This window comes from Chroicocephalus ridibundus, chromosome 3 (genome assembly GCF_963924245.1).
Source record: "Chroicocephalus ridibundus chromosome 3, bChrRid1.1, whole genome shotgun sequence".
NCBI classification, from domain to species: domain Eukaryota; kingdom Metazoa; phylum Chordata; class Aves; order Charadriiformes; family Laridae; genus Chroicocephalus; species Chroicocephalus ridibundus.
The window spans coordinates 99,010,221-99,036,634 of NC_086286.1; the positions used below are offsets into that span (position 1 = coordinate 99,010,221).

General features: G+C 37.0%; 1 protein-coding gene across 1 annotated transcript in view; it reads left to right on the forward strand.

Annotated features, from left to right (window-relative positions):
• The window catches only part of EYS (eyes shut homolog), an 884,174-nt gene that overhangs the window by 24,586 nt on the left and 833,174 nt on the right, over positions 1 to 26,414 (forward strand). The window contains exon 3 of the mRNA XM_063330257.1: positions 891 to 1,004. Coding sequence (XP_063186327.1) covers positions 891 to 1,004 — 114 coding nt within the window. The remainder of the gene's footprint in view (positions 1 to 890; positions 1,005 to 26,414) is intronic.

Genomic DNA, 26,414 nt, shown 5'->3' on the forward strand with positions numbered 1-26,414 from the left:
TGGTATGCAGTATGTTTTCTATTTCTTTTATGATTTCTGCGGGCTGTGTAAAATGCTTTGAAAATAATAATATCGAATAGTATCTGGTACTACTTTAATTCAAAGTAATGGAGAGATTCTCAAGCAATTCTGTTGAAAATAATCATCATAAGTAATCAATAAGCGATGCTTAAAATATTCTGTTAGCCTATATGGGAAAGTGTTGGCTAATGCCACAATTTTGTACCGGCAATATTCATCCAGTAAATAAGCTGTATGTACACAAGAAGGACTAGGAGATTAAACCATCATATATAATGGATGTGGCTATACAAAAGTAAGGGAGAAAAAAAGTGCCTCCCATAATATGAAGTCTATTAGAAATTTGAGAAGTTGTTGAAGTGTGAATAATTTCATAGCAACAATTCAAGTGACAAGCATAATTATATGGTATTTAGACCCATATGCTGTAATAACATAAACAACTTATAATTGGAATTGTAATTTCCAGAAAGCTGCATATTAAGAAAAATTCAGTCAAATTGGACTCCACATGAGAACATCTTTTGTTCACAATGCTGGAAGGAACTGTAAGGTAGATTCATGTTATAAAGAAACAAATACTACAGTACTAATAGCATTTCTGCATTTTAAGCTATAAGTGAATTTGTAACTGTATGACAGATAAGGTTGAGCACCACAGCTCATATTACAGCAGCTGAATATCTTTCTGCCTTGCTTTAGGACTTCAGTAATTTTGCTGAAAACTAGCAACCAACATTAGTAAAATTACCTATCTAATCATCCGCCTACCTATTAAATATGTTTTATTTTACATATAAATTTTAAATTTCAGGAAAAAATATAAGTATTTACTAAAGTTCAATGTTCCTCTTATCCCTTTTAAATAGGTAAAAATTGTACAGAAATAGTTGGACAGTGCCAGCCACATACGTGTTTCAATGGTAACTGCAGCAATGTTACTCCAAATACATTTCTTTGTGAATGTGACAAGGGCTTTACAGGTAAGAAACATCTTTGTTTCCTGTCTTATAATAATGGTTTCCTGTGTTATCATAACGGTGTGAACTTTTACTTTACTTAAAGAGTTATTTTAGATGATTGTTGCACAGTTTGCACTTTCCTCAGATGTTTTTAAACAGGTTTTGTAAAATGAAGAAATCAGACTTCCTTATGTCTGTTCTAAGATGCTCATGTACTAAAGTAAAATGGTATAAATGATAGAGGCTTTTCATAATTGGATTCCATCCATGAGTACCTTTCTCCTATTGGCAGTATGACAAAGGAAGAATCATAATCACTAACTCACTGGTTCTGAAATACAGGTTTCGCAAGCATAGCATCAGAAGCTCTTGCTGGATGATTTAGAATGATCATGACACCTCTATTCATAATTTCAGCATCCTCTTAATAGATGTGCTGGAAAAATAAGATAGAAATAATTTAAAGAGTCAATAATCTCATGATTTAGTAGTGTGTTGATTAAAAAAAAAACCCAACTCAGAAATTAATCAGTTTACTTATGATATATTGGACAAAAAGATGCTTTCATGAGAAAAGCTTGAATCAGAAAATGTATCTAAAGACATCCTATTGTAAACAGTTTTTCTTGGGGGTCAGGATAGCAGCCAAACTTGAATCACTATTCATTCTTGTACTTCACAGCAGAGATTTACTATGTAAAAAAGAAGTAGCAATACTCAGAAGAACATTCTTTAAGAATGATCTAAGTATAAAACTAGCACTTGAATACCCAATGAAAGTAAAACTTTTTAAAATGTCTGTTTTTTGGAAGCATCAGTTATCCCTGAGAATCATAGAATATAAACAAATCATTACATTGAGATGCAAAGTTAAAAGAACAAAAAAAAGAAGAAAAAAGCATAAGGGAGTTAGAGGGATCCAAGAGCCAATATTTATTTTCATAGTAAAAGACTGAACATTCTTTTTACCATTTTATTTAAGTCTGTGTAGAACTATATATTTAAAAGTCATATAGACAAACCTAATTCCAAATAAATCTGTTTTGTATTACTCTCCTTTTCCTCCCTTTGCTTCACTGCATCATGGTTAGTGCCATTCTGAGCAAACTGAAAAAAACCCCTGTTTTTTCAAAGGAGGAAAGTCCATTAGTACGGTTCTCTAGAACTAGCTTTTCCCACACACATGGTCTATATCTTTTTAGAACACTTACTGTCATCCCTTTCACTCAAATTGTGAGGACACACTGCTTTTGAAATTTCCCCACAAAAATCTTCTGTATCCTTGCAGTTTTGACCTAATGAGGGATAGGAGGGGAGAAGGCAGGAAGAACACCCTTCCAGATACAGTAAACCCAAACCCATAATGACATGAAAACAGTTCAATACACTCAAGTCTAGCAGATGGAAGCAACCATTGCAATCTATTCTTCAGGTAGCTGGTAAGGATTGCAAAAGAGAAAAGGAGAGTATGAGTGTGAAAAAAACATAATAAGTATCATGGGAGGAGAAGGCAGACTTTCATGAATTTACCTCTTTTTTCCTGCTCTTATATAAATTGCCTCAGGTTCTGCTGTATGTGTTACATCAGCATACCTTGCAACAGGACTGATTGACTGACATACAGTATCATTTTCCAATTATTTTCTGACCAAATGTGGTTGGTTTAAGTCTACATTTCTTTCTATGATCCTGTGTAAAAGTGTTTGCACTAAGGCAATTTCAAGAATAGTTACCTAAAAAAAACAACCCATGTGAAAACAAACATTTTTCTGTGAAAACAGACATTTTTCTATGAAAACAGGTATTTTTCTATTGATATTCAATCATGGCTGTATTGTGTTCTCAGACAAGATGAGTTGTGCGATTATGAATCTTGTATCTCAAATGCTATTCTAAGTGTGTGATGTCATCAACAAATTCAAAACATTCCTCTGTTTTGATACTGAACTTGTGCACAGAAAACACAAACATAATACCAAATGTGCAAATGATGTTTAAGATTTGATAAACTTTGACATACCTTTTTTCCAAAATGAGGTAAGACACTGGCAGTAACTAGTTCACGTGATCTGAATGAAAGTATGACATATCCTTATCACTGTAAATTGATGAGGTGTAAATAAAATTATGATAAAATTATTTCATATTTATAATTAAGATTATTATTTACAAATATTTATTGAAAATAAGTAAAATTGAAAATTGTCCAAGTTGTTGTGTTCACAATGACAGAATGGATCTATTGAAATAGCAGTGTATATGTTTATGTCAGTTATGTGGTTTTGGTTTTTATTAATTGTTTAATTCATTGACTGAGCTCTCAAAACTCTCTTTACTCTTTCCTGACAGAACATTTTTAACACAACTTAATAACAAACAGCTAACATTAGGCATGCCATTATTCTTATGATTGAATATGTCAATTCATACCAGAATTTGCACCCTTAGACTTGTTAAGGAATATTCAGAGGAAGGGAATTTGGGTGAAACAAGGACAGGGTGGGCAGAGAGAGGAAGGCCCTATAAAATAGGCTGGTAGTGTGTGAGCAGTTGTGGGTCAGTATGCTTGTCTGACTGAGCCCTGCACCAAATATCTGTAGTCTATCCATTCTTCTCGTTAAATGCTTTCTAAATTCTCTTTCCATGTAATCTCACTCTCTCCCCATCTGTGAGTGCTGTAAAGTCTAGATGCCAGAAACTGGAGAGATGAGAGTGACTGACGGGGTCTGCAATTGGAGTTAAACCACTGGTGATAGTGGTCCTAATGTCTGTGGTGCCGGCAGCTGGACTGAATAAGGTTCTCAGCATAAGCACCTGAAGAGAGACCAAAGACCCTAGAAGTGTGTGTCTGCACTGAGTGAATGTAGTGTCTGGCATCCGACCTTGGGTGATGGTGGCTTCCGTGCTTGGTGCCAACTGAAGCAGGTGAGAGTCCCAGCATCAGCAAGGGGAGAGAGGACCAAGAGCGATAGGGCCTGTGTGCCTGGGCATGAGCCACTGTGAAGACCAGAATGTTTATATTTTTCTCTAACCTGGTGTGTGTGCATATGTGCACATGTGTGTATACGCACATGCATGCATGTACATGTGTAATTCATTAGCAGACATCAAGCTGGACTATCTGGTGAGTAGGAGGCCTGGGATCTGGGCATCAATATCAGATAAGCTGACATCCTACACTACTATTCAAGGGGTCCACAAATGTGTCTGTCCTTTTGACCTAGAGAGTAAGGGCCTGTGTTTTTTTACTAGCAAGCTTCAGTCCTGATCAGTCGGAGAAGAAAATTAGGATTTGGCTGTTCGTGCATAGGTTTTATGTGGGTTCTGGTAGTGTTATATATGTGTGTTGCTAAAGCCAGTGCCTGTCTGTGGGCAGGCTGTGTAGCTGTCTGTGTTAGGGTCCTCTGCATGTGTGCATCTCTGGCATACATGTTCATCTTTGCTGCTGCTTGAGCCTGCAAACAGTAAAACAACAGCTGCATTCATTGGCCTAGGACAGAGGGACTCCCAGGTCTCTGGGTGCACTGGACTGGGCTCCAGCAGCTGGGAAGGAGGCTCCTCAGGCCCCAGAGTCCACCAGAGGAAATGCCTTTTATACATCTAAAAAAGAGGATGTCTCAGAAATTCTGATGGATGTTGTGGTCCTGTTCTGAAGATGCACAGAAAATTAATGTGACTCATTCAAAACCTACAGGAAATAGCAATACCTTGAATACTTCTGTAACGGTAATGCTTAGTGTGCTTACCTTAGTGTTTGGTGCATTAGGAGCAGTATTTTTCCATTTGAATATGTTTTATTGAATCTGGGGGGCTTTTTACTCCTTATGTGGGAAGATGGGAGGTAAGAGAAGTGAATAAAACCAACCCTCTGTAGAGCACTTAAGATTATTGCGTTTTTTTCACATTTTCCTGTAAGGGAGACCTACCTTTCCTGCCTTTCCCAATAGTCCAATTAGCCTCTTTACAGGCCATAATGAGTTCCTTCCTCACTTGTGGGACAGGAGATACTATAAGAATGAGGCGGTTTTGCTTGGAGCCACTTTACTAGAGCTCCATCATCCAGGTGCTTTAGTTTAAAATGTTCTGTTCACTTAATCAGTGAATTACAGCCGGAGTACTTTGAAAAAGGTCATAATTGTAGAAGGACTTCACTATATATATGTATATGTAGAGAGAAGAATTTATTGTTTGTACAATTAGTGTTTTAGCAGCCTAACAGTTCAATTTTCCATTACTAACACTCAGAGCACAAATTAATACCCAAAGCCTTATTAATAATAACGCCCCTGAAAATATTATGCAAAATTACCTTCCTACTATCTGTTTTTCACTTTGGTATTATGCTCAACTTTCCGTTGCTCCTCTTGGTCCCCAGAGTAATACATCATTCTCCCTCAAGAAGAGGGGGCAAGACTTGCAGCAAGTCATCAGCATCCTGAGGTCTTTGCCTGGAGGAGTGTGACATTCATGCTGGAAGTTTCTCACCTGTCAGTCAAGGGTTCATCTCAGGCTACTTTTACATGTTTTCATATCATTATCTGCTTCCTTCTCCCAGGCTACCAGCTGGAGCCCGGCAGAGGTCCCCAGCTGCCCCCTGGTTTTGCACTATGGTTTGTCAGGCAGTGACTGAGGTGGGGTTGGGGTCACCCCTCCCCAGGGGCCATTCCCAGAACTGAAGCTGTAGCAGGGAAGGCAGCAGTCACTGGGCCCAAGAGCAGGGGTTAAAACAAACCAGACAAATCCTGAGCCCTTGCACTGTCAGGTCAGCACAAAGGTCAGCCTGAAGATATTCCTACTACGGAATCTGTTTTTTAGTGTTTCTCTAGGGAGCAGGGGTGATAGCTACAGTGATGCAGGAATGGGGAAGAGAAGGTGGAAATTAGAGATTTCCAGGCTATTTTAATCTCATTTGTGATTTGTTTTGTTGGGGTTTTGTTTTTAACTGATTGACTGTGGCTTAATAAAACAGTTTGTCAAGGATGACATTTTCCTTAGATAAAGCTGTAAGTTATGACATTATGATCCTTAGTTGTAGAAACATCCTGTGAAATATTCCCTGATCACTGTTCAGTGTCACTAGAATGAAGAAAGTATGGTCAAGGTTTTGGGCCATTTTTATGAATGACACTGAAATGGCCATAGTTCTTTTAATGTTAAGGAAGAAAATGCATGTTGCATTTGAGGTTTTAATGAAGTTATGGTGTTTTTTCTTAATCCCATCACTGCATGTATATTTCATGCTTGTTTCAAAAGTACTGTAAAATCTGTGACAGCATGTCCAGAGTAAGAGTTTGCATCTCTCACACAATTCAGGTCTTGAAAAATATTTATCTTTTATTATGAAATGCTTTCTGTAAGAGAATACCAGCTTTTTTTTTTCTTTGCCCTTTCTACAGATTATTTTTAACCTGCTTTTAAAACAATTTAAAGTAGAAATTTCAAAGTTAGAGTTTCAGTCTTCCTCAGTGTCCTTTGTTGCATTTAACCTCTGTCATAAACTACCATTCATTAGCCGCTGTGTTACGCTGTAATTTCACCATGGTCCACGGGCAGTACTTGTCCTCACTTTCTGTGTATCCAAGTGAAGCAACTTATTGACAGGGGAAACCGATCGATGATTAAGAGACTCAGTTCTTCTCCAGACCAGATACCTATTCTACGCCAGAGACCATAATATCTGTCAGCCACAGAGGACCCCGATGTGAAAATAAAAATGCAAAGCTCATCTCCCTGTTGTCTGATTCAGATACTATACATGCTTCTTTAGTAACTGTTCTAAATTTAAAGTCAGCAAGTTCACATTTCATTCACATCATGTTCGATTAGGCTACCTTCATTAAGACTGTGTTTTCTGGGGACTTACGTTTCTGGAGAGTGATTCAGGCAACCAAGGCCCTGAAGAGACTAGTTCAGCAATAAAGGAATATTCTAGTTTAAGAGTTAAGGTAAATGCCCTTAAGTTAGATGATGAGAATATGTGACAGGACTTTTCATATGTCTTTTGAGGTTAAAGTAGTTTAGGCAATTGTCACTTGACTGCTAGAGTTATCACTCTAGTACAAATAGCTATAATTTACTCCTACAAATACGATACAGATCAATCTATCTTAGCAAGTAATAAAGATGTATACACAACAAAGACTTGTCGGAACTACACCAAATGAAATTAATTAGCTTGTCTAACCTAGTAGCTTTAAGTTTTCTTAAATGTACTGTCCTGGCTGGCATGATTTCATGACTACTTCAGTAGTCTCTTTTTTAAAACTTCCTATGCGTTTTGATAATATGCCTTTTGATAATAGTTTGATATGCGTTTTGATAACCACCCAATTTATTTTTTTGCTTTTATTGATAAAAACCCATCACTTATTTATAACAGCTTTCATATTTGTTGAGTTTTGTTGAGTATATCAACTCAACATTAAGTATACTCAACAAATATAATGATTGAATATATGTCTGATAGCACTTTACAATACACAAGTATAATTACTCTGGGACAACACCAGACATGTATGCTTCTTCTAGTTTACTGTTAATTACTAAATGAAGTAGCTTCAAATGCTGAGAAGCTCAGTGATCCTTTTAAAGGAGTTAGCGAACTTGCACTCAATTTTACCTATTATTAATGTTATGTCAAGGCGAATTTCAGTTACCTTTCCCAAAGTTAAATGTAAATCAAGACCTTGGTGAGTAAATTGTACATTTCACTGACACTCTAATCCAATATGGCTAGTAAGTCTTTAACAAATTAATTGTAACAAATTATTAAAAAAAATTGGGAAAGATTACTGACCATGAATTGAATAACAATACTTAGATCTACAGTAAAAAGTGGAAATTGCGCTATTATAAAAGAAGTGAGACTGTCAGCTCTAAAATAACTTGGAAATACATGACAATGTGCAAACATTCGTGGGTGTTGTACAGATTTTAAGTATATTGCTTATAACATGCTTTGGGGATGTATGCTTGAGCTGTGATGAAGTAAACACTTTGGATGACAAAATGTAGGGCAGAATACTAAAAGATTACTCAAATCAGGAAATGTTTTTTTCCTTGTATTTTCAGTGTTGCAAAAGCATATTGTTTTTCAATATTGGCAGCAGTGTCGTCTTAAAAATTTGTATGAAAAGGAGTTTATTTATCACTTCCATTTTTTATTTAATAACCTGGGCTTGTAAGAAGTTTTTTACCCTGACATCATGATTTGAAATTTTATTTACTATTTTTGTACAAGTAAAATGTTCCCCACAAAATAAAAAACAGAAGAACTGATTTAATAGCTACCTTATTTTAAAGCAAAAAAAAAAAAAAAAAAGTAAAGTTACTTTTTATTACTGTCTCAAAATTCATTAATAGCCAAGATCCAACCATATTTAGGCTATATGTTAGTGTCCATAGAACATATCAGCCTGAGCCTGTAGAAGATACTTTTTACAAGGCAGATATAAGACCACCCATGTTATTTACAGTAGCTTATGTGACAGTTTGGTTCATTTCCTGTAAATGAATAATTTTCTGACATATTGTTCTTCAGGGAAGGACTTTTTTCCCTACAAGATTATTAATATCATACTCCACAATGAATTTCTAAATGAATAACATTTTTTATTAGTTCTATTAATTTATTTTTAAATAAGTGATTGTGGTTTTTTTAATAGTTGGAGAAGCAATGTAATTCTTGCTAAATCTTAACTAAATTAAGTCACCAAAGTAATCACACTATACACTTTAATGAATTAGTTTGTTGTGAGGTGACAGAACTTCCACTATATTAATACAATTCTTTATTCTATCCCATGAGCTCCCTTTATTTCCTTACTACATTACCATCCTGTGCAGAAATTAGATGATAGAATTTAAATATTTATTAATATTATCAGGTATAGTCAGGCTGTCAATCAACAAAATCTTTTCTATCACCTTACAGACAGAAGGTCTCTTCACTCTTTGGATAACTGTCCTTCACTAGAGATGTTCACTAGTAATTCTTAAATTACTTTGTATTCCTGTAATTTCTATTTTTTAATTTTTTTTACAGCTCTTCAAGAATAGCAAAATAATGCCTGCACATGAGCTTGCAAAAGGTAGTGAGAAAAATTGTTGTATATTTATAGATGTTATCAGCTAAGAAAAACTGGTAGCACTGAACATGGAATTAGAAATAATCTGTAATAGATATTAAAGAGTAAAGTGGCTGAAACTTTAGTGTCCGTGAAAGTGAAATACGCAAATTTATCTATCCTTTATCCTCTTTATGACCTTTAAGTTTGCTAGTTTTCTCCAAACTCCTTCGGGTAGCTGAAAAAGTCTGTTAGTACTGCGCTTCTTTGAGGCACAGAACACACTGAGTGCAACTAGTAGTAAGAAAAAAACAACTCCTTGCAGCTCTTCTCCTCCTTACACATCTCAAATGTTTTATGTTTGAGAAAGGATGATATTTCATCCTCTAATAACATCTGGGAGAAGACACACTTGGGTCAGGAGACTGAACAACTCAAGACCCTGGGCTCTGATGTCAAATGCTCATGTGTGTTCCCTGTTTGTATGACACACCAACTGACTTAACCTTACATGAGTAGGGATGGCAAGAGCTTATCCTTTGAGAGCAGCTGGTGTTCTTAGTCAGATCCTCAGTGAACAAAGCGATTCGGTTATTATTAACATATGCACTTTTAGCAGAATGGCTGAGCCTGTAAACCCGTATCATGGTCTCCCATGCAAAATTTTGTCATCAATACCAAGTTTGAATTTGCAAGGCTCTGGAGATTCATCTCTCCCTGGCATTGGTTTGTGTCTCAGCTAGACATCCACAAAGTTAAAATCCTTAAATGTAAGTGTTTACATGTTGGTATAAGAGCTAAGTGTCCAAGTTCCTATTGCAATCAATGAGTATCTAATCAACACAAAATGGAGCTAAGAGATTTAATCAACCAAGTGCACAATGTTTAGTGTTAGCTGAATCACTCTCTAAGCTCCACTGACTGGTATTAGCTGCTTCACAACTGAAAATAGTGGGAACATGAGAGCCACAGGCACGCATGCATTCATCTACATAACCATGTAACCACACAATTATGTAAATTTGGGTGTCTTAACCTGAGAGATTAATTTACCCGTGGCATCCTTCTACTGGCTAAAAAAATTATTTCCCCAGAGCAATTTCCTTAGAACAATTGGTCTTAACCTAAACCCTAACACCTAATTATAAGAAATTTCTAGATATTTAGTTCACATGTACTTTCTTGTGTCATAGATATCTAAACTTAGATAATACACCTAAGTGTATTAATGAAAGCAAGAATATTGTCATGCTTGCTCTCTTCTTAAATACTATATTCAAAATACCTAGAATTTTACAAGGAAATAAGCTTTCATTTCCACCTTTCCCACGTTGCAATGTGGACACGGTTAACATTCTTTATTAAAAAAACCTCTCCATACATTGAATTTTCATGGTTTTTGTTCAAGTGTCTGCATACTAGCATAGTAATATTCTGACATTACTGCAACTGTGGCTGAAATAGTTCATAGTTGAATTTATAATTTTATAGAAGTATGAATATTTAATAGTTCACTTTTTAAAGATTAAAATCTTGGAAAAGGAGATATAATCTTCAAAAAATATTTTCATTCTAAGAATCTATTGTAATGATGAATTAACCATTTCACTTTATAAGAACGTGTATGCTCTGTGCAAAGTCACATAAAATTCTCCATAGTAGCCTAAAATATATTTTTAGCTAAAAGCATTTTTAGGATTATAGGTTTAAATTTTCATTTTGAGTTTTCCAGCTGTAAATCACATTATAGAGAAAAATCCCCCAAAACCTTTATACGCAGAATTACAAAAGATATGTTTTACCAAATTTCTGTAATCCCCTCTGCCTCAAGGGAGGTAAATTTAATATGGCAGTAACGAGAGATAAGATATAATTTGCCCTGAAATACAAGTTTTCTTATATTAGCCTATCCTCATTAGAGACATCAGAACCATGAACACATCAGTTCCAGAGTACAGGTGTGAAGCAGAAGGGTTGGGTTTACCTGTGGGTCCAGGAACTTCCTCCCTCTCTGCCAGGCCTAAAATGACCGATCATGAATAGAGAACAGCTGGTACCGTTGGCAGCAGGAGTCACTGGGAAATGGATCATTACGGGCCTGCGAAACAGAAGAGCAGATTTGTGCCATGCCACATGTCTAAAAGTAACTTTCCAGTAAGTGAAGACTGGTACGAAATTAAGTATGGAGTAACAGATCAGGAAGGAGATTAAAATCCATGTTCAGTGCTGACTTACAAGATATGGAGTATAACATGGAAGACTGGTAAGAGATAGATGTAGTGATATGGAAGGGGTAAGTAACATAGATTAGAGAGAACACACAGAAGAGTTTGAGTTGTTACTGAGTAGTGAAGGAAAGTAGAGCTAGAGAAAAAAAAAAAAAGAAAAAGAAACTTAAGGGGAGTGATTGGTTTCGGGTTGGCCATAGACTAAAGGTTTGGAAATAATTCAAACAAACTAGTTTAATATCACAGCCTTCAAGCGTTGGTGTAGTACTAAAAATATCGTTTTCAATAGCTCTGTGAAAAAAATTAGACTACTGAGCACACAACAAATATGGATGCTATTACAGTCAGCATGGCTTCTCTAAAAGCAAATTCTGCCTCACGGCTGAAATTCTGTGAGCTTCTCATTAAATCCAGTGGACATAATACTTCTGAATTTGAAAAAAAAAAAAAAAAAAACCAAAACCCCAAATAACAACAGCAACAAAGTTATGTGGAACTGGAGGAAATTGTTAAAAGCCAGTTAAAGAACAGGAAGCAAATGGTATGAGTTAATGTTCATTATTCCAGGACAGAGAGAGGTCAGTCATACATTACCTGAAGACTAACACCATGTCTGATTTTATTCAGCATTTTCAACAATGACCAATGACCAGGAATGAACAGTGATATCTCCAAGTCTGCAGATAAAATCGTGCTCTTTCAGGTAGCCATATGGCATGCCAAAAATGAAGAACCCACAGAGGACTGCACAAAAGTGGGCAGAAAAAAAACTGATGAGCTTCAGTGTGGATAAGTAATGGACAATAATTCTAGGCTAAAATGATTGAAAACAGCTCCAAATGAAGCTGATTTTTCAGATAAAACTCAGGAAAGAAGTTGAAGAATCACAGAAATGTTGATGTTGGAAGAGGTCCTTGAGATCATCTGCTTCAAAGCCCCTGCTCAGGCAGGGTCAGCTGTAGAAGGCTGCCCAGGACCATGCCCAGTCAGGTTTTGAATATGCCCACAGATGGGGACTTTACAACATCTCTGGGCAACCTGCCCCAGGGTTTGACCACCCGCATAGTAAAAAAGCATTTTCTTGTGTTCAAATGTAATTTCATGTGCCTCAGTTTGTGCCCATTGCCTCTTTTTCTGTCAGTGGTGACTACTGATAAGAGTCTGGCTCCCTTTTCTTTGTTCTCTCCCATCAGGTATTTATACACACTGATAAGATCCCTCCTGAGCCTTCTCTTTTTCAGGCTGAATAGTCTCAGCTCTCTCAGCCTTCTCTCATATGAAGCTTCAATCCTTTAATCAATTTAGTGCTCCTTGAGTTATCATCGAAAATTTTCTGGAATCATTGTCTCAGCGTTCTGTGGCAGCCAGAAAAGCCAACAAACTATTGGGCTTCATCAAAAATGGAATTGAGAACAGGATGGAGGGCACATTCTCTCACAAGCAAAACCGATATGCAGTGATATACTAATTACTGCTTTTTTTTTTTCATAGCTCAAGAAGAATACAGAGAATTTTGATGGATATTCTTGTCACTTAAGTTTATAGAGGGAGGCAATACCAATGGGCTCAAAAAACGTTTAGTCAAATTTATGAACAATTAAAGTTTCCTGTAACATTCTTAATAAGACAGATGAGGTGCTGAGGGAGCATGATGAGATTGGACCACGAGCACCGGCCATGTTCACACTTCTCCATGAATTCCAGTTACTGTGGTCTTTATTGATTTTTCTTTAGGGTTGGCCTGGCACTCAACCCTAAGAAAGACTCAAACCCTTAGTCTTCCATGGAAAGGGGGGAAAAAAAGCAACAAACAACCCACCAGTTCTAGAAAAAGTTAAACATTACAGTTTTATGTATAGATAATAAAAGGAACTACAGAAATATTTGTTCATTGAGATTCAGTTAAAATAGATTTTACAACAAGCTTAATTTTACTAGGAATATAATTTAGCTTGATTTATGTCAAGTTGATGTTCCTTTTAGACATTTGTGTATAAAGATAATTGGTCTCTTTCATAATCAGTCTTTACCTGCCTTCCATGTCCTACAAATTAGTGCAAGGTAAAGTCTGGCTTTACAGATGTAGTCCTGCATTATAAATGCATTAAAAAAAACCAAATCAACACACAAGCAGAAAAACCCCAAATATCATGACAGAATGTGCATGCGACATCAGTTATCACAGAATCTGTTTTTGGTTTGCCTTTATTTGATGGGACCAGATACTAAGTCTTGTGAAAATTTTTATAAGACAGAAGTTCCAGTTTATCTTATCTTAACCTTAGTCATTTAACCAAATTTTTAGCCCAATCAAGCATCCTGTAGAAAGATTTGTCTTAAAGTTGCCCTGGATGAAGTAAAGACAACTAAGGTAGCAAAAGTGAAAATTCTGGAGAAAAATAAACACTTCCACAGGGGTTTGTGTTTTAAACCACATAAAGTATATTGTTAAATTTTGTTCAAAGATATTTAGAGATTTTTATAGCCTCAGTGTTCGAGGATTTCTGTACAAATATTCAAAGGTAGTATGCATACAAAGGCATAGTAATTTTTTTTCTTTTCACTTTCTCAGTCCCATTGCTTTCTTCAGAAACCTAACATAGCTGCTCATAACAATTTTCTCTTTACAAATCTGTCTGCTCATTATAATCTGAATGCAGTTGTAGTTCACTTTCTATTTAAAACAATTATGGTAGGAAACAATTGTTAAGGAGATGTGTTAAGGATACAGATTTCTTTCAAAGAAGCTTGGAGATAAGTGCAGAGGTGGGTTCTGTAGGATGGATGTTGAATTTCTGCCTGCATTTTCCTCAAGTACTTCACATAATTGCTGTGAATAGAGAGAAAAATGAACCCAATATTGTAGGGGGTTCTACAGTAGTCTTTATTTAAGGGTCTACAGTAGTTTTTATTTAAGGAATACAAACATAATATTATGACAATGAGTATAATAATAGAAGCTCTAAGGTACAGTAGGAGTATGCCTACAGTCTACAATATGAACAAGAGAACACAGATGCAAGTTCTATCCAAAAGCCATGACACTTCAGTCTTACACAGCCAGGAAAATTTACATTGGAGGATGAACCAAGTGGGATATAACATTTGAAAAATGTAGGCGGGCATCAGGACTAAAAAGCAAGACACACTGACTCTCATCTGTGTTTGATGGAATAACAGGCTGAAGATGCTCATGACTTAGGAAGTAGCATAAGGGAGGGTAGGAAGAAAAGATTAGGCAATTTCTCAGAGGCCTCACTATGGCATCAAAGCTGACTACAAGATAATGCTACCCATCTGCTCATCAGAACATTTTGTCATTCATTTTCTTTTGCTGTAACATCTCAAGATCTGTATAATGAGGTATCATTTGCAATCCTCAGTACGCCTGACAATAAGTTGTATTTCTAAAAAACCCACAGTCCCAGTCAGACAAGTGGCTGAAGAATCTCAGTACATGTAACAACTGGTGATGATTCCGGTGTCTTAGTTTCATTAATTATGACTTCATAGAATTATACACCTGGTTAGTTAATTTCCTATCTTTATATTGCACTTGTGAATTACTCCATAGGAAATGCATTCAAGTTTGAAAAAATGTCTTTTTTTATGAAAGGGATAAAGTAGATTTAATATACCTAATAAGGTCAGGCACATTTACTGCTTTGTGCTTTAAATCATCTAAAAATATCACACCATGTTTCTCATGTCTTCTTTTGCAATTTGATCTGCAAATATCTTTTTCTTTTTCAACTTAGAAAATAAATTCGCTATACTAAAAGAGCTATTTCATTTGACGTTGACCATGCACTTTGGATTAAACTACATACTTAAATGATATCTTTCAACAACTAATTGTAAGCAGTTTTATTCACGTGATTTAAAAGAGGTACATGTTGACAAAGGCCTTACTATGTAAAATATTACCATGAGTTCTCAAAAGAAAAAGTGGAAGAATATGGTTAATATTTCAATACTCTTGATGACTATACAGTTAACACATCGAAATGGTCTTCTGGAAAACAAATCTTCTTGATGAAACCTTACATTATGTTTACGTACTAAATTCAGGCTGAAAAATAACAGCATCTGTAAAGTGCTAAAATGTATAGCAGTATGGAAAAGGTACAAACAAAACTGATTGACCTTTCAGATGTAAGCACAAATCATTAACTTGTGTGATTATTGTTCCTAACCTGATCAGTATTAGTTTCTGTGTATGATAGAAAACATGAAATCCACATTTGTAAACCTTTTAAAACTAAAAGAGTGTGAATAATGGTGCTGCAGGTGATGCAACTACAGCTTTTAATATAGACAAATAGACTCTCACATAACTCACACATAACATCTTTACGAAGAGTCTTCATACTTGCAAAAGAAAGGGCTGTTACTTGATACCATCATTAGTTTAAAAGCTCTAAAATTACCATAGAAAAACAGAAGAGGGCGAGATACCAAAAAGTAATCTAGAACCCACTCGCTTCCTTTAGGTGATTTAGCTATATTTGTCGTGATAAGGGTATCTGTTGCGAGCTGTTGGCAGTAGAGGCTGCAGGGCGGCCTCTGTGAGGAGAGGCCGGGGCTGCCCCGTGCTGGACACAGCCGGTTCCAGCCGGTTCCAGCAGACCCACTGCATGGCACGGCTGAGCCCCACAGCCACGGTGGTGCTGCCCTGAGGGAAATGTATTTAAGAAAGGGCAAAATGCTGCACAGGCATAGAGGAGTGAAGGAAAAAAATGTATGAGAAACAACCCTAGGAATGCCAAGGTCAGAGAAGAAAGAGGGGAGACGGTGCTTCAGGCGCTGGAGCAGAGATTCCCCTGCAGCCCGTGGAGAGACACAGTGGAGAAGGTATTTCCCTGCAGAGTGTGTAGGAGTCTGGAGTGGCATGACGTTGGGCCTGGAAAAGGGGGGAGGAAAGGTGTAGTTTTAAAGTTTGTCTTTGTTTCTCAACACCTAAATCTATTTTAATTACTAATAAATTAAATTAATTTTCCCTAGGTTGAGGCTGGTTTGCCCACCGCAGTAGCTGGTAAGTGACCTGCCGGTCCTTATCTCAACCCACAAGCTTTCTCATTCCTGTTCTTCCTATTTTCTGGCCCTGTCCTTTTGAGGAGAGGCAGTGAGCAAGCAACAGGGTGGGCATGTGCCTTTAGCCATGGTTAAACCACCACAATCGTGCATACCAATATTTTTTCTTGCATGTTCCTAAAAATCTCCAAAGATAGAGACTTGGTAATCTCCCAAGCCATTCTGTTGTATTCACATCGTTAAAAGTTTTCTTAATAACTGATTTAAGTCTTTTCTGCAAAGTTAAGTTTAATGCTATGACTTTAGCATAGCAAACAGAACTGTATTCTGTATTTGCAAGTCTTTGATGTACCTCAAGATGGTTATAGCTCTATTCAGTCTGACATTCCTTAGTCTAGACCACCCGAAATGTATTAATCTCTGCTTTGTTCCAGACTTTTTGAGGCCTGATAGTAAACTGACTCATCTATAGTTTTTTGTTTTCTCTTTTGCTTTCTTTCCTTTCTGAAGTTAGGCATTACACATAAATCTATTATTTCAGTGAAATGCACTCATATGTTAGGCAGGGACCTGAAGACAGTTACATGTTTTTTTGCAAACATGTATATTTGCTACGGAGTAATAGAACCTACTTACTTAAATGTTATTTCAAATTAAAAACCAAAACCAATCAAGCAAAAAACACCCTATATGTTTCCTTGGTCTGTCAGGAACGAAGACACAAAATATAAACAAAAAGGCTTCATCTGAATATAATATAGTTTCCTTCTAATAACCCAAGGAGTTGTAAAGTCTCTATCTGTTGTACCATGAAAACAACAATACCCAGAAGGGCACCGAGTTTAGGTGTATTAATAATTTTGGTGTACTGAGAAAAGACAATGACAGGTGAAAGAATCCCCAGATGCATGTAGTTCTTTTGAAGAAGGTAGAATTAGCCGCATAATTTTCACTCTACTGAACTCAAATGTTAATATCTAGCTTAAATAAACAGTCATTAAATAGGGGTAACCAGACCAATCAAACACAGTCAGAAAAGCTTCAGACCACATTCTAAATAAAATTTCCTTTGATGACAATAAAACAATACTTAGATATATAGCAATACATTGTAGGATACCAGAGTGATCAGCTCTGCATACCCAATTCTGAAGCATGGCATCTGCAGAATCAGTTCTTTTTCATAGTCTTATGTACACTGTAAAGGCACTTCCAGACATGCTATGAGTTATGGGCAGCTTCCTGAGCTTGTTACATGATTTTATATCAGTAATTGGCCATTTGTGTGCATTGCACTGCAGTCTTTGATACGTTTCTGTACTTTCAAAACCTCTGCTACCCCTGCTACAGTCTTGTGATTATTCACTTTTACATACCTGTCTAGTCTGCAGTAGCTCACAGTGCACAACACTGGTGTTTAAAAGCATAATACTGTATATATATCGCTTTCTCAACCAATTATTATTAATATCTGACTGCAATGTTTGTTACAGTTTTAAATGTGCTTCTTTTCAGATTATAGCACAATCATAATATGAAGTCAGTGGAGACATATATTTTGATCTTAGTTGGTCTGCCCTAAAATTGTCTGTCTCTCCACTGACAACAAAGATATCTACAAAAAGCAAGCTCCTAACTTGCATGTCTCAGTTAAATGCATAAAATCCAATGGAGAAATTCTGTGGTTTTTATTTAATTAGCAAAGAAAAAGGGGATGAGTCAAACAGTATAAACAAATGGGGAAACAGGGAATGAGAAAATGTTTGGACATTAATTTTAGTTAATTGCTAATTTTAGTTCATTGTTTCAACATCTGCTAGATGCATCATGAAAGGGAATATCATCAATAGTATTTGTACAATATGACATACTGAGTTCTGTAAAATATTTACTTAAGGGAAAGGTACGTGCTGCTTCTTACAGCTGCAAAGCATACCACTATAATAATCTGTATTTAATAAAATATATATGAAGTATAACAAGCAGTGTAAAGCAGCAAGAGCATTTCCACTTCCTTCCATAGGACCAGAAGAGAGCATGCGTTTTCTTAAGAGCCCTGTACAGCTACATTATGCTCAGTTTCATATTTTAAGTATAATCAATGAAGAACTAGAAGGATTTAAAGCCACAACTTAATAACAACTTTTTGTATAGCTGACGAAGAGAGAGACCACAAAAGAGAACATAGTGGAGGAATGGCAGAAAAAGAAAAAACAGGAAAAAGAGATTTGTTTCTATAAAAATGAGTTGAATGATTGTGAGACTTCTGGAAGATAGGCTTGGAAGGTGGTATCAGCTGAGAGACTGAATAGACATGAGGAATCAGAGAAAAACATTTTAGATTTAGTAATTAGTATTTAAAGAAAAAAATAACTGAAAACAAAAGAAGAGATAAAATAATTAAAAAAAAAAAAAAAGAGGAATGGAAGTGGTTGAAATAAAAACAGAGCCACGCTTTTCAAAAAGCCAAAAGTGAGTGTGAGGAATACCAGTTATGCATGGGAGTCTAGGGTAGCCAACGAGGCTGATGAATGAGGGGTAGCTCAAATGTGACATTCTCTGTTAACCATAAACCACAGCAAATACCAAGAACAAAAGAGCTCTACCCCAGCACAATGCTGGGTCTGAAATGGGAGACGTGCCAAAGGCTCCATTAAGTCCACAAAATATATCACTATTCATTTTTATGGAAGTGATTGGATACCGAGGTGATGGATGAATAGACAGATAGGTAGATAATACAACAAACAGGTTGCTCATGGTTTGGCTGTCATTATTCATATTTAGCAATCACAGTTGGATTGGTGAAGACAAAGCATACATTGCAATATATTGGGTTAATATTGATGAAAACATAGAGATGTAATATTTCTTTTTGGTGCTGCCTGTGGTGCCATTTCACTTACAGAGTTATATATTACACTTACTGAGAGAAAAAAACCACAAGGTGATATGAAAACTTAAGTATAGACAGCATACTGAAGTCTCACAAACTCTGACAAAGCAAATATTAAAAATAATAGTAATTAGAGGACAAACTGTAGAAAATAATAAAGGTGACACAGTGAGTAAAGGTACTGCCACTGAACAGAAGACTGTTTACAATTCTCAACATTAAGCAAGGAACACATATTTAAAAAAATATAGTTTGAAATCAAAACCAATGTTTATGAGCAAAAGTAAAAAGCAGATGTTACTATTTCAGAGTGGTATGATAATAATGGCTTATGAAATCCATACAGAGGTGGAAAAAAGAAAGAGAATAAGACAGAATGCCATGAAATTGAAAAAAAAAAAGAGAAGATACTGTTTCTTTTTTTTTTTCAATTCAGTACCTTACATTAATTCTAGCTGTAATTCCAGTCGTTGTTTTACTAAGAATTGTGCAAGCAAAAATATCTTTTCTTCAGAGACTTTATGACTGAAATAACAAGTTAGCTGGATTCTAGGAGACTGTAACTGAAGCTCCAAAGTCACTCATCAGGATACTATGGGAGACAAGAATACATCTCAGGTGCCATGCATAAATCCCTGCTTATTTACTGGATAAATGTAACCACAGTGGAATTCTGTATGCATGAATGACTTGCATACATCGATGTATCCTAGTATAATATGCAGGACATATCAACACAAAGCGACTGATTAACCAAAATCAGATTTCGTGAAAAGGGAAGCTTTTCGATAGCACCTACAATAGCAAAAAAATTATGCACAACAATAGAAATTATAGTACCTGACTGCTTACCTATTAATAAAAATGAGTGTTAATATGAGGAACTATTGTATATCCATAGTGATTTTACTGCAGCTTCTCATAGAAAAATGTATAATCTCCACCTTGCTTAATATTACAAAAATCTGGTGAAAAAGCCATAGCAATCAAAAAAATATTAATCTATAAACATTCAAAAGCATTGTGGTTTGCAAATCTGTATCAGACAACCAGGTAGAAAGGTGATTACATCTGGAAATGTAAACCTACAAAGACTGGTTCTTACAGAAGGGCGGTGTGCAGACACGCATGAGAGATGATCAGCAGTGACTTAACAACAAACCATTAATCACTTGAGTATAGAAGATAAAGCTGCGGTAATGAGATTTGCTAAATATACCAGTTAGGATGCTCTATCAATAACAAGGAGAATTCTGCAAACTTGCTGAGGGTACACTCTTCCACATCAGCCAGATCATTAATGAAGATGTTAAACAGGACTGGACCCACTATTGACCCCTGTGGTACACTGTTGGTTACTGGCCACCAAACAGACTTCATGCGATGGATCATCTCCCTCTAAGCCTGGCTGTTCATCCAATTTTCATTTTACCTCACTGTCTCATCCAGCCTGTACTTCATCAGCTTTTTCATTAGGATCTTGCAGGAGATCCTGCCAAAAGCCTTGCTAATGTCAAGGCAGACAACATACACTGCTCTCCCCTCATCTACCAAGCTAGAAATTTCATTGTAGAAGGTTATCAGGTTGGTCAAGCATGACTTCCCCTTTGTGAATCTATGCTGGCTACTCCTGATCACCTTCTGGTCCTTCACGTGCCTGGAAATGGTTTCCAGAATTAGCTGCTCCATCACCTTCATACAGATCGAGGTGAAGTTGACCAGCCTGTAGTTCCCCAGATCTTCCTTCTTATCCTTTTTGAAGATAGGAGTAGCATTTTCTTTCCTTCAGTCTTCAGGCACCTCTCACAGTTGACATGATTATTGAGAGTGGCCTCAAAATGGCATCAGCGAGCTCCCAACACATATGGGCACATCTAAACATGACCTGTGGGCTTTTGTTTGTTCAGTTTGCTTAAGTATTCCCTGACTTGATCCTCTTCCACCTTGATCCTTACTTTTGCCCTGTCCTCTGGAGCTTGGGATTCCTGAAATATGTTCTTGTTAGCAAACACCAAAGTGAAGAAACATGCCTCAAACTTTTCCATGTCCAGTGTCACCACATCCCCTGCCCCATTCAGTAGTGGGCCCACATATTCTCTAGTCTTATTTTTGGTCACCTATGCACTTACAGAAGACCTTGTTGCCTTTGATATCCTTTGCTCACATTCAATTACATTTGGGCCTTGGCTTTCCTAACTGTGTCTCTGTGTGCTTGGACAGTGTCTCTGTATTCCTTCCTCCCAGGTTATCTGTCCCTGATTCCACCCTCTGTATCCTTCCTTTTTGTTTGAGTTTTGCAAGGAGCTCCTTGTCCATCCATGCAGGCCTCCTGGCATTTTTGCCTGACTTTCTGCTGATGGGGAGGGATGACAGTTGAATGTGGAAGAGGTGATGCTTGAATATTAACTAGCTTTCCTGGGCCTCTCTTCCCTTCAGGGCCTTATCCCATGGGTCTTTTCCAAGCAGATCCTTGAGGAGACCAGAGTCTACTCTCCTCAAGTCCAGTGTTTTGATCTTGCTTTTTTCCCTCCTTTCTCCTCTCAGGCATTGAAGAAAGAGGTTGACCCCTTTCATCCCTCAACTTTTGTACTGAGCATATTGCCGATGGGATGGAATACCCCGTTGGTCAGTTTTGGGTCACCCGTCCTGTCCGCCCTCCTCACAGCTGTGACCCCTCTATGCTTTTCCGCTTCAGACCCTCCAACAGGGCATATAATGAAATTAGCTGACCATGGTTATTATAGCAATAAGTATAAGCAGGAGCCTCTCTGCATACCATTCCTTGGCATAAATTATAAACAATCAGGTTTTACCTCTCTGGAAGTGAACAGTGTCTGGCAAATACTCCATTAATTTTAGAGAGTTCAGTTAGTTAGAAGAGGCTTAGCTGAAAAGTAAAATTACTGAACAGAAAATTGGTTCTGTTTTACCTCAGACCAGAACAGACTCTGCAGTCCAAGAAGTCCTTTTAGTCATGTATTCCCATGAGGCAACTCTAACTTGTATTTATCAATGGAAGGCTGATAGTCACCTGCATTTATAGCAACTAAACAACCAGGAAAGAACTACTCATTCTGGCTTGATTTTTTATTTAGTTTAGGACCTCCAATGCAATTTTTTTCCACCAAGTAACATTACATTTTCAGTATAATGTGCTCCTGTTAACACCATGTAATATTATCAATTCAGCTCACTCAATATCATTCTCATATGAGTCCTCAATGAATACTAATTGGAAAAAGGAAATCTGAAAGGGCAGTTAAAATGATTGGAGAGAAAGAAATACTGAAAAAGAGGACTAAATTATACAACTAAAGAAAACTGTAATGGACTCTGCTGTAGAAGAAACCAAGAACTTGTTGATGTAGAGTAAACTCAGGATTATTTAAGAATTTATTGATCTTCATTAAAGAAGCACGAAATAAATGAAGATCCTTAGTTAAAATATAAAATAAAGAAATGAAAAATAACAGAAGGTTAACATGATAATCTAGTTACTATGGTAACCACAAGAAGTAAAAGGCAATGGTGTCACTGCTGACTTGTACACAGTAGTAAAATAAATAAGTTAGTATTTCCTAGCAGGAGAGACTCTGTATCATATCCATAGGTTGTAATGAGGTTAGTTATCTCTTTTAAAGCCTTCACACCGTTTGGTCTATTGTCTACTACACACCAAAAAAAAATAACATACCAGCAGCACAGATGATAACGAGGTAAACATTTTCTTAATGTGAATATGTGCTATTTCACTTGGCTTCATCCCCACAAATTAATCTTGTGCTGGCTTTCTTCACACAGGAGGTTGGAGTTACAAAATCAACTTTAAATCACATCATCAACATCCAGGCAGAAATGGTAGTAGTTATATTTGCTTAGCTAATTTGATTGCAGCATATATGTTACTAGGCTTATCCAGAAGAATAAAAAAAAAAATCTTTAAAATAAAAATGGGACCAGTCCACAAAAAAGTTAGGCAGTTTTGTCTATATTTCAGCACCACAACTCCTGTAAATTTTACTCATTCTGAATAAAATAGCATTTTTCTCCCTCTCTCCCCCTACCCCGGTCCAAAGCTCCGCATTGCCAGACTTTCATCAGAATATCTTAAATCTCAAACTGTTTTTGTGTTTCTTTAGACAGACAGGCTTTCCAGGAAAGTTTTTGCAGAGCCTTTACTAATTCAATATGGGAAGATTCAGTTTTGTGCCTTCTTCATGAGAAATTAGTTTCACGTTGTAGCCATTGTAATTTGTAGGCATAGTAATATATGGTACCATTTTGTATCCAATTAGCATAATAAATGCCATAAAAATATTTTTTAGTCTTCATTGCAGTCTCTTTAAATGGTGTTTTTTGTCCATGCAGCTTGAATTGAAGGCCTTGGCGATAACGGTATAGATTCTCTGACTCAGCAAATTACCCTTAGGCATTAGCTTTCCATATCATGGTGGAACTGCTGCCACTCCACTAAAGATTTTTCTTGAGCGTGTCCATGTAATGTTTCATCAGCCTTCTTTTCAGCCATTTATGCATATATTATCTGGCCAGCAAAAATAGGTTTGAGCAATCTATTACCGGACATACAGATGCCTGGACCAGCATATTTGTGCTTAAAGAAGCATACAGTTGTGCTGCTGATCTCAATATTCAAAACTATATTCTGTCACTTGATATCAGCAAAATCATTTATACAGACTCATGTGGAAAGTATTGAGATGTTTGTTCTGAAGACTGCAAGTTTCTTAACTTCTGCATGTTACATAAAACTGGTTTGAAAAATGACTAGAACCACTGTCATTCAAAAGATTTTTTTTCTCTTTAATACAGGCATGAGATTTTAATGTCTCAAACCAGAATTTAAATTCATCTGTATTGTCATCCATGTACATTTTATCAGTTGTATTATCAACCTAGCTAAATTATCCCACAGAATTTTCAGTTATTCAGTGTCAACGCACAGATCTAACTGAGTTCTCAGCATCTTCTAGCTTTTGAGTATTGTGAAGCTGGATGAGGACCTTAATTTCCTTTATGTTGATGTGCAGGCTTAATCTCTTGTTCTTGTAATCAAAAGAGTTGATGATATATGTCATACATCCTAATATGTGCATAATCATTGGCAAAGAACAACCTACAGTACAGCTGAAAATGATGTAGGTTTTGCTTTAGCACAAAATCTCTCTCATGTATATGCTGACAAATGGAGATTCCTTTATGCCAACTAAGTACAACCTACAGGTTGTACTATAGAACAAGCTATTGCGTTGGAGGTTTTTTTTGTCATTGAAAGACCTAAACAAGGACCTGTGCCCTCACACATTATGAAATAAAAGAAACACCTTTGAAAACGTCTCCATAATAAATTTTTTCCTGAAGCCTTCAGAGAACCTGATAGCTGATAGTACTGAAGGTTTTGGATTGACTACAAAATATTTTTGTTAAATTTCCCTTGTACAAATCATATCAGCTTGATCAGTGTTGTGGTTTAACCCCAGTAGGCAGCGAAGCACCGCACAGCTGCTTGCTCACTCCCTACTGGTGGGGTGGGGGAGAGAATTGGAAGGGTAAAAGTGAGAAAACTTATGGGTTTAGACAAAAACAATTTAAAAGGTAAAGCTAAAGCTGTCCGCACAAGCAAAGCAAAATAAGGAATTCATTCAATACTTCCCATCAGCAGGCAGGTGGGAAGACAAACATCACAACACCGAATGTCACATAGTTCTCCAAATGTTTGTTGTGGGTTTACTCTGATGGGCAGTTAAGCCCCACACAGCCACTCACTCACTTGTCCCATCAGTGGGGTGGGTGAGAGAATTGGAAGGGTAAAAGTGAAAAAACTTGTGGGTTGAGATAAAGACAATTTAATAGGTAAAGCAAAAGCCACAGATGCAAGCAAAGCAAAATAATTCATTCATTACTTCCCATTGGCAGGCAGGTGTTCATTTGTTTCCAGGAAAGCAGGGCTCCATCAGGTGTCGCAGTTACTTGGGAAGATAAACAACGTAATTCCAAACATCCTCCCACTTCCTCCTTCTTCCCCTCAGCTCTTCTTGCTGAGTACTATGTCATGTGGTATGGGGTATCCCTTTAGTCAGTTGGGGTCAGCTGTCCCAGCTGTGTCCCCTCCCAGCTTCTCATACACCCCCAGCCTACTCGCTGGTGGGGTGTTGTGAGACGCGGAAAAGGCACTGCTCAGCAATAACTAAAACACCAGTGTGTTATCAACATTGTTTTCAGCACAAATCCAAAACATAACCTCACACAAAATACTATGAAGAAAATTAACTCTATCCCAGCCAAAACCAGTACAAAGTATAAGCATAGTATATTTATAAGTGAGTAAAAGCAAGGATATGAAGAGACAACAGAAGATAGAATTTGAAAATATGTCAGAATGAATGGGAAAGGATTAAAAAACATGACTTTTTGGTTTATTGGATCAAGTGGGCTTTGAGGATGGATGAAACTTTACAAGGTTCTTTACTCTTTTGTAAATCAGTGTTCTGAATAAAATCACAAGGGAACATTTTTGGATAGCAGAATGAGTAAAATCAACAAGATACAGATTTGGATAGCAAGGCAATAGATTGATGCATAATCTGAAGTGCTTTCTAAAGTGAGTATCATAAGTCCTTCAGTATATATACACCAGATTGCCTTTTTCTTTGCCAGTTAGAGGGTAAATATGCTACTGATTAGCTGGCTGGCAGTATCTTGCACCTGTGAGAGAGTGTAATGCTTGTGTAGTGCACTGAATATGTGATTTTTGCTATTAACAGTAGAAGCCTTCAGGCTGTGTGCTGACCCAGCAGTTCAGGGGCTCAGCCTCACCTTGGTCTGAGCTGGGTTTCGTGACTGCGGCCTCCTCTGGTTCAGCTTCAGCTTTGGGGTGGCCCCTCTGAGAAGGGGCGAGACACCACCCATCCCACCTCCCAAAGTCAGTGCCAGACAAACAATAAGTCTTTGTGTGCGTGGGGCTGGGGGCCCCAGGACCCAAGGCTTCAGGTGGCCGCCTGGGAGAAGGAAGTGGTCTGTGATTAGAAAATATATTAAAAAAACCCTCAAAAAATGCACACACAAAACCACCCTAGACTTGAGACAGGGGAGGAAGAAACCCCTTCCGTGAACATTCCATGAACTTTTCATCAAGAAGGTATCAAGATACCCATAAGTCTCACAACTAAGGCTTGAACATTTACCCTCT